The following is a 15749-nucleotide window of genomic DNA, read 5'->3' on the forward strand; positions in this document are numbered from 1 at the left end:
GCCTCTTCCTTCTTCTTCTTTCTTCTTCTCAGGGAGGTGGCGTCACTTTCATCCATCGACGAGCTTCGTGAAATCTCTCTGCAAGGCCATGGCTAATCGAGAAATGCTCAATCAGAACGTTGTTCAACGTTATGGGAAAGCTCATCCAGAAACGTCCAAAAAGTCCTTTTACAGCTCGTTTTAGTAAGTAACGAAAAAGGTCATTACATAACGGCTCTGGAAACACCCCCCCCCCACCCCAACCCACTGTAAGTGAAAAACTCAATCATGTTTGGACACACACACCCATCCCCACTAAACTCCAAACCCCAACCCCCACACGTTACGTTCATCATTTTTGAATGGCCCCTCAGATAAGACATCGTTAAGAGGTCGGAGATATCGATAATATTGTAAGTAATGAAATATATCTTACCTGTGATTGAATATTGATGTGATAGTGACCAGAAACCATTTGAAAAGAAAAAAAAACATAATGGTTGCCAAGGTTACCAGCTCCACCCACTCCGATATTTAGTCACTGAATTTTTACAATGAATTCCCGTTTTTACCTGTGGTGTAGTCTGCGGGCCTACGGGGAGGGGCATGATGATGATGCATGATGGGCGTGATGATGGGAGGAGTGGTCGTGGTGGTCATCGTATCTGCAAGGGATATAAGGTGTGCGCGCCACCTGAGGCGTCGTAGGAATGCAGTAGTCGAACGCGGCTCGTGCGTGTGCATACGTAATAAAGGAGAGCCGCCGGGCAGAGTACGCCCGCGCTCGCGCTTGTACAACACAGCCCGGCTCGACTGTCCTCCCGCTCGTGTCTGCCTGCTAAGCATCTTCCATTTCAGTACATTACATTACCAACAATTCACACTCCAAAAAAATTTCTCATTTGAGGTGAGACATCTACGATGAAATTAATCAAACATCTACGATCAAAAATCAAATCACGACGTTAACTTGGTTCTTTTAAACTATACGATGCATGGATATTTGAGGTGTATATATGGTGAAGTTAGCTAATATGGCAACCTTTTTTCTTCAAACTTTCCACCCTTGAGAGTTACATCTTTAGATGAGCAGTAAAATTACCTTGAAATCGATGTGTGGATTGTATTTGTACTATGTTCAGTTTTTGAATGATTGGCATATTTGAGAGGTCACGTGACTCCTCCTTTGCTGATTTTACCGATCATGGTTAGGTCTTAATTGACAGTTATTTATCACATTTCATACCATATTTGATGATCATAGGTTACCACCTCACCAAATATATCAGAATCTGGGTCAAAATCTGAAAGAAAATGGGCTTTTTATTTAGCAATGTATATATATATATATATATATATATATATATATATATATATATATATATATATATATATATATAAATATATAAATATATATATAAATATATATATATATATATATATATATATATATATATATATATATATATATATATATATATATATATATTGTTGCGGTTTTCGCGCCCGCCGGCGTGCGACGGCCACGTAACTCGAATCGCGGCACGTCGCCCACCGGACGGACAATCCAGTCGTGACCCTCTCGGACTAACGCCGGGAACCAGTCACGGGTGGACCTTTCGGTCTCACCGCGATCGAGCCAATCAGCCCCCGCGTGGGATAGGGTTGCTCACCAAATTCGAACTACCTAAGTACCCACGCGGAGGGTAGACCGGGCGATCGCACCTCGCCGCAGGTCGACTTCGGACACGGGCCACTTAAGCGACCCGTTCCGTACTATCAGAATAACCGAGCGGTGTTATCGTCGACCTCGACGGTTCGATTAATTATCGGGCGTATTCAGCCCACTACCAACCCTTTACGTGAAGCAAGATGGGGATTCAATGGAGGAAAAGATGAAGCGAAGCGGGAGAACAGTTCAACAATAAAGCACATTTATTCGCGGCACACGGGAAGCACACAAATACAATTCCACCAAAAGCACACAAAAAAAAGAAAACAATATTCCATTTACACAAAAAGCAAATATAAAAGCGAAAACAATGTGCAGAGCTAATACCGACTACCGAGCACACGGCAACACTTATACAATTCTACCTCACAGACGGCGCTGACAACACATACCCAAAACCAAGGAAAAGAAATACCTCAAGAATGAGGCGGCCTGAGGCCGAGACCGGGTCGGGCCTACCCGTCTGGTGATGAGACGCGGAGCGGCGATGGCCCCGCAACCCGCGGGCCTCGTGGACCGTGTCTGGTAGGGGGTGGGAACGGGGCCCCCTTGGTCGCACTATCTCAGCGCGGGGGGAAACAGGAGGGGGTTGCTGATGCTCGGGGTATAGAGGATCTTTATTATCCCTGGTGTGCGTCTCCACCTCGGCCAGGTCGCGCTGCCGGCCTCCCTCGGGCGTGCAGCTCCTGGCACCGACGCGAGCACCCCCTCGTCCGACTCTCTTCAGCTTCTCCAGCCACTGCAGGCTTCGGGCTCCAGACTTCGTTCTCCTCTCTCTCCGTTCTCGTTCTCCTTTTCGTTCTCGTTCTCCTTTTCGTTCTCGTTCTCCTTTTCCTGACTGACGAACACCGTCCTTTTATCCCCCCGTAACTTCGCCTTTGACCTTTCACCTCGCTCCCCATTGGCCCGACAAAAAGTGGGCGTGAAGGCTTTTTGATCCACAAATTTGCATATATCGATCGCCCTGGGGGCGGGCCACCCGCCCCTCGCTCACCGATTGGACGGCAAAAAGTGGGCGTGTGTCGTTTTTGATCCGTTTTTGAAGCACAAAATCCGTGATTTTGTACACGCTGTTCGACGCGCGTTCTGCATGAGTCCAACACCGGTACCCACAGCGGGGCAAGAACGGTGGCGATGCTACGGTTGCGAGGTGTGACGGGAAGGTCGTGGCGGTTGTGGTGAAGCGGCGTTGTGGTTGGTGGTTGATGTTGTGGTTGTGATCATGGCGGTTGGTCCAAAATAAAGATAGTAAAAGAAAAACGGCTATCCTGAAGAGTCGCAGCACGTATAAATGACATGTATTCCCACTAGACAACGGGTTTGGGCCTAACTACACATGCACTTACCGAGATACCTCACCTAAGGGACCTGAATGGTGGTTTGCGAATCTGGTAACCACAACACTACCCCCTTCCCTTTTTACAGACTCGTCCCAAGTCGTCAAATTTTCGTGTGCCATCATGTGTAGTTTTCCCCTAGTACATTTTACCTACGGATCCCTGAGTGCGACATTCATGGTATTCGTGTCCCCAAAATAAATAACCTGAGGGCTGCGTAACTACCTAAACAAACTCACTCACACGGACGACTTAAATAAAATTGCCGGCGCTAGACAGACATGCCGGGGGCGCACTCATATGTACAGTACATCTTAACCTTAACTTACAAATTTTACACTAAACCATGGCCCAGGATCACTGAACTCTGCAAAAGAAAAGCAGTTAGCAGGGAGCCAGGCTGCCCGCATGCAGTCTCTGGCTCGAAACAATGCAGGTGACAGGGAACGTGGCTGGCTGCTCACACGCAGTCCAAGGCCTTCCCTTTTGAACTGAACTCAGTGAACCACAACGGTGCTTGGGCTGCACAACGCAGTCTCCGTGCCAGCTCAAGTGGCACACGCAATGAGCACAACGAATGGATGGATGGACACAAACACGGTGCACGGGCCGCCACTGCAGGCCCGTGTTGTAGCTGCCAACAGGGCAGTTCTTGCAGCTTGCAAACTGTTGCCTTGCGGATCCTGGCGCACATGGAAATGAACAGGGGGGGGGCAAAGCAAAAATTGAACGGGGCTGGTGAACGTGGGCAGTGGGCATGGCATGGCAAAGGCAGCAGGCAAACACAGCCCGCAGAAGAAGGCCGCTGCAGGCAAACACAGCCGGCAGATGAACTGGCCGGCACAGGCCTTGAAGCACCACAGCTGCAGATGAACTGGCCGGTACAGGCCTTGCAGCACAACAACAGCTGCCGATGAAGTTAGCCGGCCTCTGCCTTGCAGCAAAACACGGCCAGCCGATGAAGTTGGCCAGCCTTTGCCGTTCAGTGGAGGTTGGTGGAGGGAGTGCGGTGGTGCTGGCCACTCGGAAGGCGGGCTCGGACCTACCTACCTGTCTCCCTCCCAACCTATCGCCTTTGCCTGTCACTGTACATACCCACTCCCTTAATTTGTGAAAAACCAATTTAGCCCCCACTTATTTTTTTTGTTGCTTTTATTTTTACTTCCCCACTATAAATCGTCCCCTAACCCCCTTTATCGTCCTTGTTCGGCTAACCTATACTGTCACCTAGCCTACTCCCAACCCCTACGTTCCCTTCCCGGAGGGGAACAAGGGAGAGCTAACGTCCTGTGTCGAGGCCCAACGAAGCCTCAGAATGGCCTCTCCAGAGTTCGGCGATCTTAACACCAAGTGGGTCCAGCGGCCCACAACGACAGCGAGGGGATGGATGGTGCGGAGGGGTACATCTCCTAATCTACCCTAACCATTTAACTGTTAAACTACCCCGGGGCTTTCAACAAGCGCCTCTCGCTTAAACTATTGGTTCTAACAACCCAGATTCCCGTCGCCTGTGTTGGTGTCCTTACAATTTCGGGCCTCGCCCCCAAATTTTCTCTCCGTGCCCTCACACGGTCTCCTGGCTGGGACACGTGGCTCCCTTTGGCAGGCACGACCCTCTGCCGAATCTCCCGCTATGGCACCCCCGGGCACTACACTGCCTCCGAGCCTACCAGCTCCCTAACACCGGGGAGTGCCCCCCATGGCACCTCCCCTGAAACGCACACGTGGCAGGCCGGCCTCCCGGGCCCCTTTCCGAGGGTCACCCGTGCCCACAACACTGCCCACGCGGCTAATGGTGCCCCGGGCCCCCGCACCAAGCAGGCGCACCCGTGCCCACTACTCTATCCCGGCCCCCCATGGGCCCATGGCCTACCGCGGCCGACTGGCCTGGTGCCCGGGGTACCCTCTCAGCGATACTCACCTTTCGCAGCCACGCTCCCAAGCCCGTCAACAGGGCTCCTGCACCCCTCCAAATGGGTCTCGAGCCTACTTTCCCACCAACAGCAAAACGACCTCCATTTTTCAATTTGACTAACCCAGCTAACTCACTTTACTCTGACCCCGGGGTCCCTTGGGCGGGAGTCACTCCTCCCTCCAATCACTCATCGCACCATGCATTCCCCATTCGCTCCACTCACACAGACCCGCTGGCCTCACTCACTCAACAAGTACTCACCTCACAACTCTTCAACACACACACCGCTGAACTCTGCCATCCTTCTAACTACATCCCCTGACTAACTCGTGCTCCCACGTCATCCCTTACACTAAAGCACGTTCCTTTTAACACTACGTTGCTAAACTACGTCCCCTCTACACATTCACTGTCTGTCACTGTCTCCAAAATAATCCCATAAATCAATTTCCCAACCTAAATCTGGCTACAATCCCTCTAACTAATCCATTCCACGGACTCCATGAGGACTTACCCCTGCCCCATGAAGTCGGTCTAACTAAGCTAACCCTTCCCCCTAACTAGTTTCCATCCTGTGCCCAGGTAAGGGGGTCTTCCACCCCTTGCCCAGGAATCCTGTACACCCGAAAGTGAGGCTTGCTTTTTTTTTTTTTTTTTCCATGCGCAGCACCTGCGCGGCAACTCAGAGCTCGCGCACTTTGCACCTGCCCGTGACGTCATGCAGCTGCACGTGTTCCTCGTCCCTCCTTGGACGGGACCATCCGGCAGAGATACCCCTCCTGCCGGATTCCAACCCCACGTGCAGCCATGACGTCACCGTGCGCATAAAAAAAACACAAGCCCCACGTCTCGAGGGGTTCCCCATGCGAACACATGTGCTTTGCCCGTTGGAGCTGAACACACACGATCGCGTGGAGAACCCTTCCGGTCCAAATCCATTTACCTGCCTAAACTTTGTCCGTCCGCGGGATCGGCAAATCCACCGCGTGCGTTTCCGGACCGGGACTTCACTCTCGCAAGCGAGCACGTGGTGGTCTCGTGCGTTGCACAGCACGAACCGCGTGCTCACTGCTGGGTGAACCCGGCACGGTCCACGAAACAACTACAGCCGCTACTCGGCTTTCTCTCCTCTGTCGCCGTCGTCGTCTCCATTCAACCCACGCACACCTGCGTGTCACGACGCACACAGTCCACTCCATCACATTCACACGGGGAGACGCGGCTGCGTGCTCCCGCATGCCGACCGACATCTCCGTCACATACCGCTCTCTCACACACACGGTCTCCCTTGCATAACCCATACCACTCACACGTGGTGCTCCATTCACTCGTGCCTCACTCACACACGCGGGGGCACTCAACCGCGGTACCTCATCCACACATCGTCCCTCACTCACACACGCGGGGGAACTCAACCGCGGTGCCTCACTCACACTGGCCGTTTCATCCACACACACGGCCTCACTCACACACGGTGCCTCATCCACACACGCGGGGGCACTCAACCGCGGTTCCTCATCCACACTGGCCGTTTCACTCACACACACGGCCTCTTCCACACACGGTGCCTCATCCACACACGGCGTGCTGGGAAGCACGCACTCTGGCACCATCGCCACCACACCACTCACACACGGGGTCGCTTCCACACACGGGGTCGCTTCCACACACGGTGCCGCACTCACACCTTGCACCACACACACAGGGACAACCACACTGGGGATTCGTGTCCCCACAAGGGTCTCCGGGGCCTCTATACCCCTCAAGCTCTCCGTGCACCCGTCCACAGCACTCCTCCTCTCAACCTCGCAAAGCACGACCGAACTCACCTGGTCGTGACTCACCTCAAGGGGGCATACTCCCTCCCCTCGTTCCTGGAGGAGGCCATCCAGGTGCTCGCACCGGGTCCCTGCACGCTCCGCGAGCTCACCCCCATTATCCTCCACTACCTCCGTGTGTGTGTGCGCGTCACTTACCCCGTCTTCCTCGTGTAGTCTTTCCTCTATTTTTTCTATCTCCCGTGTCTCTGCCAACTCTTCCCCCTTTACCTCCCTTGTCTCAACTATTATTTCCTTTGTCACGGCCTTCATGCCCGCCTGCAGGCATCGGCCCATGTTCTGCGTCTCACCCCGGAACTTTTTCATCTCTTCCCTCATTTGCTGTGTATTCGCATCCATCGTCGTTTTCACTTCATTTGTATTTGTATCCATCTTTTCGTTCATGCCTTTCATTTCGTTTTTCATTTCATTTGTGTTTGCATCCATTTTTTCGATCATTTTCGCATTCATCTTTTCGTTCATGCCTTTCATTTCGTTTTTCATTTCATTTGTGTTTGCATCCATTTTTTCGATCATTTTCGCATTCATCTTTTCGTTCATTGCCGCCAGCATGGCGCATAGCTGGGCCATGTTGGATGCACTTTCGGCAAGGGTTGGGCAAGGGTTGGGTTTCGGCAAGGGTTGGGGAAGGGTTTTGGTGGAGAGGGGGGGGGAGGTGTCATACACTGCGGCCGCTGCCGCACCCATTTCAGGTTCTGGGTTTAGTTGGGCGAGTCCGTGTTCCTGCACAATCAACATTTCCTGCTCGGGGATTCCATCCTGGGCCATGGATCCTACACATTCTACATCCATTTCTAATACCCCCGGCTCCCGCTCGCCTTGAGACGCCATCTTGCTTCTCGTGAAGGGTTAATTTCGCTCGCTCGTAATTTGGAGGGAATCGGGGGTCGCTTCTCTCACCCCTGGACCGATTCCCGTGAATTTCGCTGGAGACAGGAGAGCCTGTTGTCCCGCTCTCCAATACCAGTGCCGCGAGGAGGGCGATGAATTTGTATCGCACGACCTGACACCAGTGTTGCGGTTTTCGCGCCCGCCGGCGTGCGACGGCCACGTAACTCGAATCGCGGCACGTCGCCCACCGGACGGACAATCCAGTCGTGACCCTCTCGGACTAACGCCGGGAACCAGTCACGGGTGGACCTTTCGGTCTCACCGCGATCGAGCCAATCAGCCCCCGCGTGGGATAGGGTTGCTCGCCAAATTCGAACTACCTAAGTACCCACGCGGAGGGTAGACCGGGCGATCGCACCTCGCCGCAGGTCGACTTCGGACACGGGCCACTTAAGCGACCCGTTCCGTACTATCAGAATAACCGAGCGGTGTTATCGTCGACCTCGACGGTTCGATTAATTATCGGGCGTATTCAGCCCACTACCAACCCTTTACGTGAAGCAAGATGGGGATTCAATGGAGGAAAAGACGAAGCGAAGCGGGAGAACAGTTCAACAATAAAGCACATTTATTCGCGGCACACGGGAAGCACACAAATACAATTCCACCAAAAGCACACAAAAAAAAGAAAACAATATTCCATTTACACAAAAAGCAAATATAAAAGCGAAAACAATGTGCAGAGCTAATACCGACTACCGAGCACACGGCAACACTTATACAATTCTACCTCACAGACGGCGCTGACAACACATACCCAAAACCAAGGAAAAGAAATACCTCAAGAATCAGGCGGCCTGAGGCCGAGACCGGGTCGGGCCTACCCGTCTGGTGATGAGACGCGGAGCGGCGATGGCCCCGCAACCCGCGGGCCTCGTGGACGGTGTCTGGTAGGGGGTGGGAACGGGGCCCCCTTGGTCGCACTATCTCAGCGCGGGGGGAAACAGGAGGGGGTTGCTGATGCTCGGGGTATAGAGGATCTTTATTATCCCTGGTGTGCGTCTCCACCTCGGCCAGGTCGCGCTGCCGGCCTCCCTCGGGCGTGCAGCTCCTGGCACCGACGCGAGCACCCCCTCGTCCGACTCTCTTCAGCTTCTCCAGCCACTGCAGGCTTCGGGCTCCAGACTTCGTTCTCCTCTCTCTCTCCGTTCTCGTTCTCCTTTTCGTTCTCGTTCTCCTTTTCGTTCTCGTTCTCCTTTTCCTGACTGACGAACACCGTCCTTTTATCCCCCCGTAACTTCGCCTTTGACCCCCTCCCTTTGACCTTTCACCTCGCTCCCCATTGGCCCGACAAAAAGTGGGCGTGAAGGCTTTTTGATCCACAAATTTGCATATATCGATCGCCCTGGGGGCGGGGCCAATTCGCCCCTCGCTCACCGATTGGATGGCAAAAAGTGGGCGTGTGTCGTTTTTGATCCGTTTTTGAAGCACAAAATCCGTGATTTTGTACACGCTGTTCGACGCGCGTTCTGCATGAGTCCAACACCGGTACCCACAGCGGGGCAAGAACGGTGGCGATGCTACGGTTGCGAGGTGTGACGGGAAGGTCGTGGCGGTTGTGGTGAAGCGGCGTTGTGATTGGTGGTTGATGTTGTGGTTGTGATCATGGCGGTTGGTCCAAAATAAAGATAGTAAAAGAAAAACGGCTATCCTGAAGAGTCGCAGCACGTATAAATGACATGTATTCCCACTAGACAACGGGTTTGGGCCTAACTACACATGCACTTACCGAGATACCTCACCTAAGGGACCTGAATGGTGGTTTGCGAATCTGGTAACCACAACAATATATATATATATATATATATATATATATATATATATATATATATATATATATATATATATATATATATATATATATATATATATATATATATATATATATATATATATAAAGCCTGGTGTTGGTGCAGTGGTTAGGGATCCAAAAGGTCCTGATTTCAAGCCCCGTTGGGCCAATGAATTAATACATCAGGGGGTTGACTCAGCCTGTCATCCTTCCGAGGTCGGCGAAATGAGTACCAGTGTACTGGGCCGGTGTATACTCCGGTTAAAATAGGTGTACCATATCCCTGTGTCGTAAGAGGCGACCAGGGTTGCGTCAGGAAGGGCATCCGGCGTAAAACATGTGCCAAATCACTATGCGGATCATACGGATGATCCGCTGTGGCGACCCCGAAAGGGAGCAGCCGAAAGAAGAAGAAGAAATATATATATATATATATATATATATATATATATATATATATATATATATATATAAATATATATAAATATATATATAAATATACAGTATATATTGTTAAAGATTCGGGGCTGGGGCGGATTCAGACGAGTGCGTCAATTACTGTCCGTAACCAGTTTGGGTTTTCGCACCCTACTCTCGACAGCCAAATGTTACAGATTCGGCGCCACCCTGACCACCGCAGTCTCTGGGGTTATAACGCTGGCTGGTTCGGCACAGGCCTCGGGTCACGCGTCTCGAATCGTGATACCAACATACCCCTGGACCTTAGCAGTTGGCGAAATAGACTCCGGTTACAGACTGGTTTTGTCAGAGACCGAGCGAATTCTGCCAGTCTGTAACCATTTTGGTTTTTATATCCAAATCGAGTAGATCAATCCTCGGCGGGGCACAAATTAATTCAAAGCGGCAACTTCATACGAATCAGCCAGATTTATTGGGGACACATCGGGGAAACAGAACACAAGCAAAGCATTCATGACAATGTTATAATTAATCTATTACCCGTTCTTAACTAGGGAGCTACGGATGACGGGTATCGAAGGGGACCCAAACGAGATAAGCCTTAAACAACATGCAGACAAGACACAGGCAGCATGTAGACAAGACACAGAGTACTTGGTGATGTTTCATGGACGAGAGAAAAGTATCAAAAGCACGAATGTGGCTCATGACAAGCCGATGTTCACGGATTCGAGCACCCAAGTTCGAGCACGCCGCCTGGCAAAATGGCGCTCGTCCATGTGTCGCAGCCCTCACGCACGCAGCCTCGGCGCGTTCAGACCCCGCGAGGTCGACTGCACCAGAGCGAAAGATCGATGGTGGGTTTCAGCTGGTTTCTCCCAAGGTCCAGTATACAAGTCCAGGCCTGGCCTGTTCACCAGACAAGGCCAAATCGAGGTGTTGGGCTCCGCAGGGGCACTGCCGGCCAAAACCACTCCTCCACAAAGTCGATCGGACGACTCAACGCTCTCAGTTTCACTTACTGCCAAAATCGCAGACTCGATGTGCAGGCAGTTTCTTTTACTGCCAAAAATGGCAGGCTCTGCGCTCAGGTTCAGTTTCTCTCCCGGCAGATCCACCACTGCCTTTCCTTCGCTCGCTCGCCTCGAAGCCCACTGGCTCCTCCCTTCAGTTTCACTTCCTTCTCTAGGCCACTCCCTCTCTCAGCGCTGGGCGGGGACTATTGTCCACAGAAAGGAAGGAAGAAGAAGAACCTCTCGGTACACCACCACTGCACAAACAAATAACAGCCTGTGACACCTCCCGACACACATGTAACATCCAATTACCGAACAACCTGGCCAAACATGCATTTAATGGGGGATCTGGGCTAATCATATATTTAATAACACACTAAGGGCCATTTCCGCAACAATATATATATATATATATATATATATATATATATATATATATATATATATATATATGTATATATATATGCATATGTGCTTCAAAAACTAAAAAACAAAAAAAATAAAAAGCGACTGAAGGTACTAAATTTGCATGTTGCCTCAGGGTACCCCAAGTATTGTTTCTCACCACACCAACGATATCTGGAAGAGGGGGTTCAGGGTCAGGGAAAGACCCAAATTCTCTCCATGTAAAGGTCTATCGTAGAGCATCATACGGAATTACAAATAATCCATTATATAATGTGAAACGTGGTGTCTGTCCATGTGTTCATCTGTCTCTCGTTTACACCAGCCTCTGTGCACTGCGTTTGAAAAGCTCAACATTCACTTTTGAAATGATGGGAGAACAGGCACGAGTAATGTTCATTGGGAAATTTTATTTTGCAAGCAGGATATTGTCCTTGTTTTAGACAAATCGAACATCCGACACCCGATGTTGCACCACCATTTTGTGGTGGCGGTACAAGTATCTCAGAGCTCTGGTTCCGAGTGAAACCAAGAATGCAACACAAATAACTTTAATTGAGTTAAGTGCATGAAAATATTGAAATTGAAAGATTAACTTAAACTTTTCCTACAACTGGGAACTAATACTTTTTCTTGTATTATATAAAGAAAGTTGAAAGAACTTGATAATACGCATTAAGGTGAAGAATAATTTGGAGTTTACAAAATGTTTCATTTCACTCATTTTAAGCGGAGGTTCAAACCAAGGCATCAAACACTGAACTTCGTAGAAGTGTTTTTTGCTCACGCCAACCAGGATGGTTGATGAAGGTAATGTTAGCTGACTTCCAAGCAGATGAAGGTGATCTCGGGCAAATTATAGAGTGAATAGAGCATAATATTTGTGAGGTACAACATTTTGTCCTTTGATTTGCAGATGTTCACCTGTTTCACCAGATGGCTGTTCCCCACCATCTCAGATTGTCCCCAATCCAAAAGCATGATTTTTGTCTACCCTCGTTAACCACGCAAATCCCTTCTCCTTCCAAATTTCCAGTTTTCCATCCTGTTCATCCCATGCATCCTTTCCTGACCCTCAGTCCACCTCCCCCTATATTGGCCTTCGGCTCTGTTGTTGGTGTGTCCCCTTCTCTGCTGTTCCTTTTATCCTGTTGCATCCTAATCTGTTCAGTGTACTCGTATTAGCTCTTCCACGAGCGTCGACTATGGAGACAAATAAATAAATAAATTGTCATGGCTGTGGTTGTTGTTGTTTGTGTGCTCATATGTACATTTATACATATTTATATTGCTGCGAAAAGCACTAGTATTACTAAGTATAATTTTGTGTGTTCCTTCCGTGTCCGTCACACTTTATCCGAAAGGGGAATAAGAAAAATGTTACTGTTGGAACCGTTACATAAAGCTCCAAGACATGCTGAAAGGCATTTCTTATGATTAAATGGACACGATGTTTCATAACTTTGAAATTTTAGTTTCAAGTTAATCGATTATTAGCTTTCCAATGATACCATTTTATTATTACACAACAGGAACCCTTTAGAATAAAGGATGACACAAACACAAACACACACTTCTCATTTCAGCAAGAGAACATTATACATCTTTCTTCCTTTTTTATGAAATTCATTTTCAATTAATTGGAAACTTTAGCAAATAAGTCAAACCTAAAATGACTATAATGTAAAAATCCCTGAATATTAAATATATTTTCATTGCATACGTACCAAAAGCATCGCTTTCACATGCAAGGCCATCTGTCCCTGCTGCATGCATCCAGCCCTCCACGCCAATTATTGGAGAATCACCACCATATAATGGATCGGAAGAAGATAGACATTGAGACCAGCTTGCTGTGGTGTTTTCCCATGAGCTCACATTGATGTCAGCAGTCTTGTGCATCCAGAACCAGGCCACAGTTGGTCCCAATGTCAACAGTAGCCAGCAGACTTGTACACGCTTTGGGGAAGGCATCTTGTACCACCCCACACCCCACACCTCAACCTCAGGGTGTCAGCAGGCAACTGAAAATGTCACCACGAGCAAAATACCAAAACTTTTAATTCCTTAAATTATTATTTAAGGAAACCTAAATATTTAGAACTGTATTGTTGTTGCTTAAGAATAGTCTGCCTGTGAAGCAATGCAAATGGGATGAAGTGGTGAAGAGGAAGAGTAAAAGAGAAAGAGAAAGGGGGAGAAGAGAGGAGGGGGAGTGTGTGTGTGTGTGTGTGTGTGTGTGTGTGTGTGTGTGTGTGTGTGTGTGTGTGTGTGTGTGTGTGTGTGTGTGTGTGTGTGTGTGTGTGTGTGAGAGAGAGAGAGAGAGAGAGAGAGAGAGAGAGAGAGAGAGAGAGAGAGAGAGAGAGAGAGAGAGAGAGAGAGAGAGAGAGAGAGAGAGAGAGAGAGGTGGACCGAGAGAGAGAGAGAGAGGTGGACCGAGAGAGAGAGAGAGAGGTGGACCGAGAGAGAGAGAGAGAGGTGGACCGAGAGAGAGAGAGAGAGGTGGACCGAGAGAGAGAGAGAGAGGTGGACCGAGAGAGAGAGAGAGAGGTGGACCGAGAGAGAGAGAGAGAGGGGGACGGAGAGAGAGAGAGAGAGAGAGAGAGAGAGAGAGAGAGAGGTGGACCGAGAGAGAGAGAGAGAGAGAGGTGGACCGAGAGAGAGAGAGAGAGAGAGAGGTGGACCGAGAGAGAGAGAGAGAGAGAGGTGGACCGAGAGAGAGAGAGAGAGGTGGACCGAGAGAGAGAGAGAGAGAGAGAGAGAGAGAGAGAGAGAGAGAGAGAGAGAGAGAGAGAGAGAGAGAGAGAGAGAGAGAGAGAGAGAGAGAGAGAGAGAGAGAGGTGGACCGAGAGAGAGAGAGAGGTGGACCGAGAGAGAGAGAGAGGTGGAGATGTCGAGAGAGAGAGAGAGGTGGAGATGACGAGAGAGAGAGAGAGGTGGAGATGTCGAGAGAGAGAGAGAGAGGTGGACCGAGAGAGAGAGAGAGAGAGGTGGACCGAGAGAGAGAGAGAGGTGGACCGAGAGAGAGAGAGAGGTGGACCGAGAGAGAGAGAGAGAGAGAGAGAGAGAGAGAGAGAGAGATGGACCGAGAGAGAGAGAGAGAGAGAGAGAGAGAGAGAGAGAGAGAGAGAGAGAGAGAGAGAGAGAGAGAGAGAGAGAGAGAGAGAGAGAGAGAGAGAGAGAGAGAGAGAGAGAGAGAGAGAGAGATGGACCGAGAGAGAGAGAGAGAGAGAGATGGACCGAGAGAGAGAGAGAGAGAGAGATGGACCGAGAGAGAGAGAGAGAGAGAGAGAGATGGACCGAGAGAGAGAGAGAGAGAGAGAGAGAGATGGACCGAGAGAGAGAGAGAGAGAGAGAGAGAGAGAGATGGACCGAGAGAGAGAGAGAGAGAGAGAGAGAGAGAGAGAGAGAGAGAGAGAGAGAGAGAGGTGGACCGAGAGAGAGAGAGAGAGAGAGAGAGAGAGAGGTGGACCGAGAGAGAGAGAGAGAGAGAGAGAGAGAGAGAGAGAGAGAGAGAGAGAGAGAGAGAGAGAGAGAGAGAGAGAGAGAGAGAGAGAGAGAGAGATGGACCGAGAGAGAGAGAGAGAGAGAGAGAGAGAGAGAGAGAGAGAGAGAGAGAGAGAGAGAGAGAGGTGGACCGAGAGAGAGAGAGAGAGAGAGAGAGAGAGAGAGAGAGAGAGAGAGAGAGAGAGAGAGATGGACCGAGAGAGAGAGAGAGAGAGAGATGGACCGAGAGAGAGAGAGAGAGAGAGAGAGAGAGATGGACCGAGAGAGAGAGAGAGAGAGAGAGAGATGGACCGAGAGAGAGAGAGAGAGAGAGAGAGAGAGGTGGACCGAGAGAGAGAGAGAGAGAGAGAGAGAGGTGGACCGAGAGAGAGAGAGAGAGAGAGAGAGAGAGGTGGACCGAGAGAGAGAGAGAGAGAGAGAGAGAGAGAGAGAGGTGGACCGAGAGAGAGAGAGAGAGAGAGGTGGACCGAGAGAGAGAGAGAGAGAGATGGACCGAGAGAGAGAGAGAGAGAGAGAGAGGTGGACCGAGAGAGAGAGAGAGAGAGGTGGACCGAGAGAGAGAGAGAAAGAGAGTGTGAGCGTGTGAGAGTGTGTGAGAGTGTGTGAGTGTGTGAGTGTGTGAGTGGGGTGAGTGTGTGAGTGTGTGAGTGAGAGAGAGTGTGTGAGTGTGTGAGTGTGTGAGTGCGAGAGTGTGTGAGTGTGTGAGAGTGTGTGAGTGTGTGAGTGTGTGAGTGTGTGAGTGAGTGTGTGAGTGTGTGAGTGTGTGAGTGTGTGAGTGAGTGAGTGTGTGAGTGAGTGAGTGTGTGAGTGTGTGAGTGAGTGAGTGAGTGTGTGAGTGAGTAAGTGAGTGAGTGTGTGATTGAGTGAGTGAGTGACTGAGTGAGTGGGTGGGTGAGTGAGTGAGTGAGTGAGTGAGT

At 50.1% G+C, this 15749-nt stretch overlaps 1 protein-coding gene across 3 annotated transcripts in view; it reads right to left on the reverse strand.

Moving 5' to 3' along the window:
* LOC147024757 (E3 ubiquitin-protein ligase RNF130-like) overlaps positions 1-15749 on the reverse strand; it is a 64485-nt gene that overhangs the window by 47769 nt on the left and 967 nt on the right. For all 3 annotated transcript variants that reach the window (XM_085884997.1, XM_085884996.1, XM_085884995.1), the window contains exon 2: positions 13053-13349. In XM_085884997.1, the coding sequence (XP_085741123.1) occupies positions 13053-13299 (247 nt within the window). In that variant the 5' untranslated portion in view covers positions 13300-13349. The remainder of the gene's footprint in view (positions 1-13052; positions 13350-15749) is intronic.

This window comes from Eptatretus burgeri, chromosome 6 (assembly GCF_056783735.1).
Source record: "Eptatretus burgeri isolate ZD-2024b chromosome 6, Ebu_testis_v1, whole genome shotgun sequence".
NCBI classification, from domain to species: domain Eukaryota; kingdom Metazoa; phylum Chordata; class Myxini; order Myxiniformes; family Myxinidae; genus Eptatretus; species Eptatretus burgeri.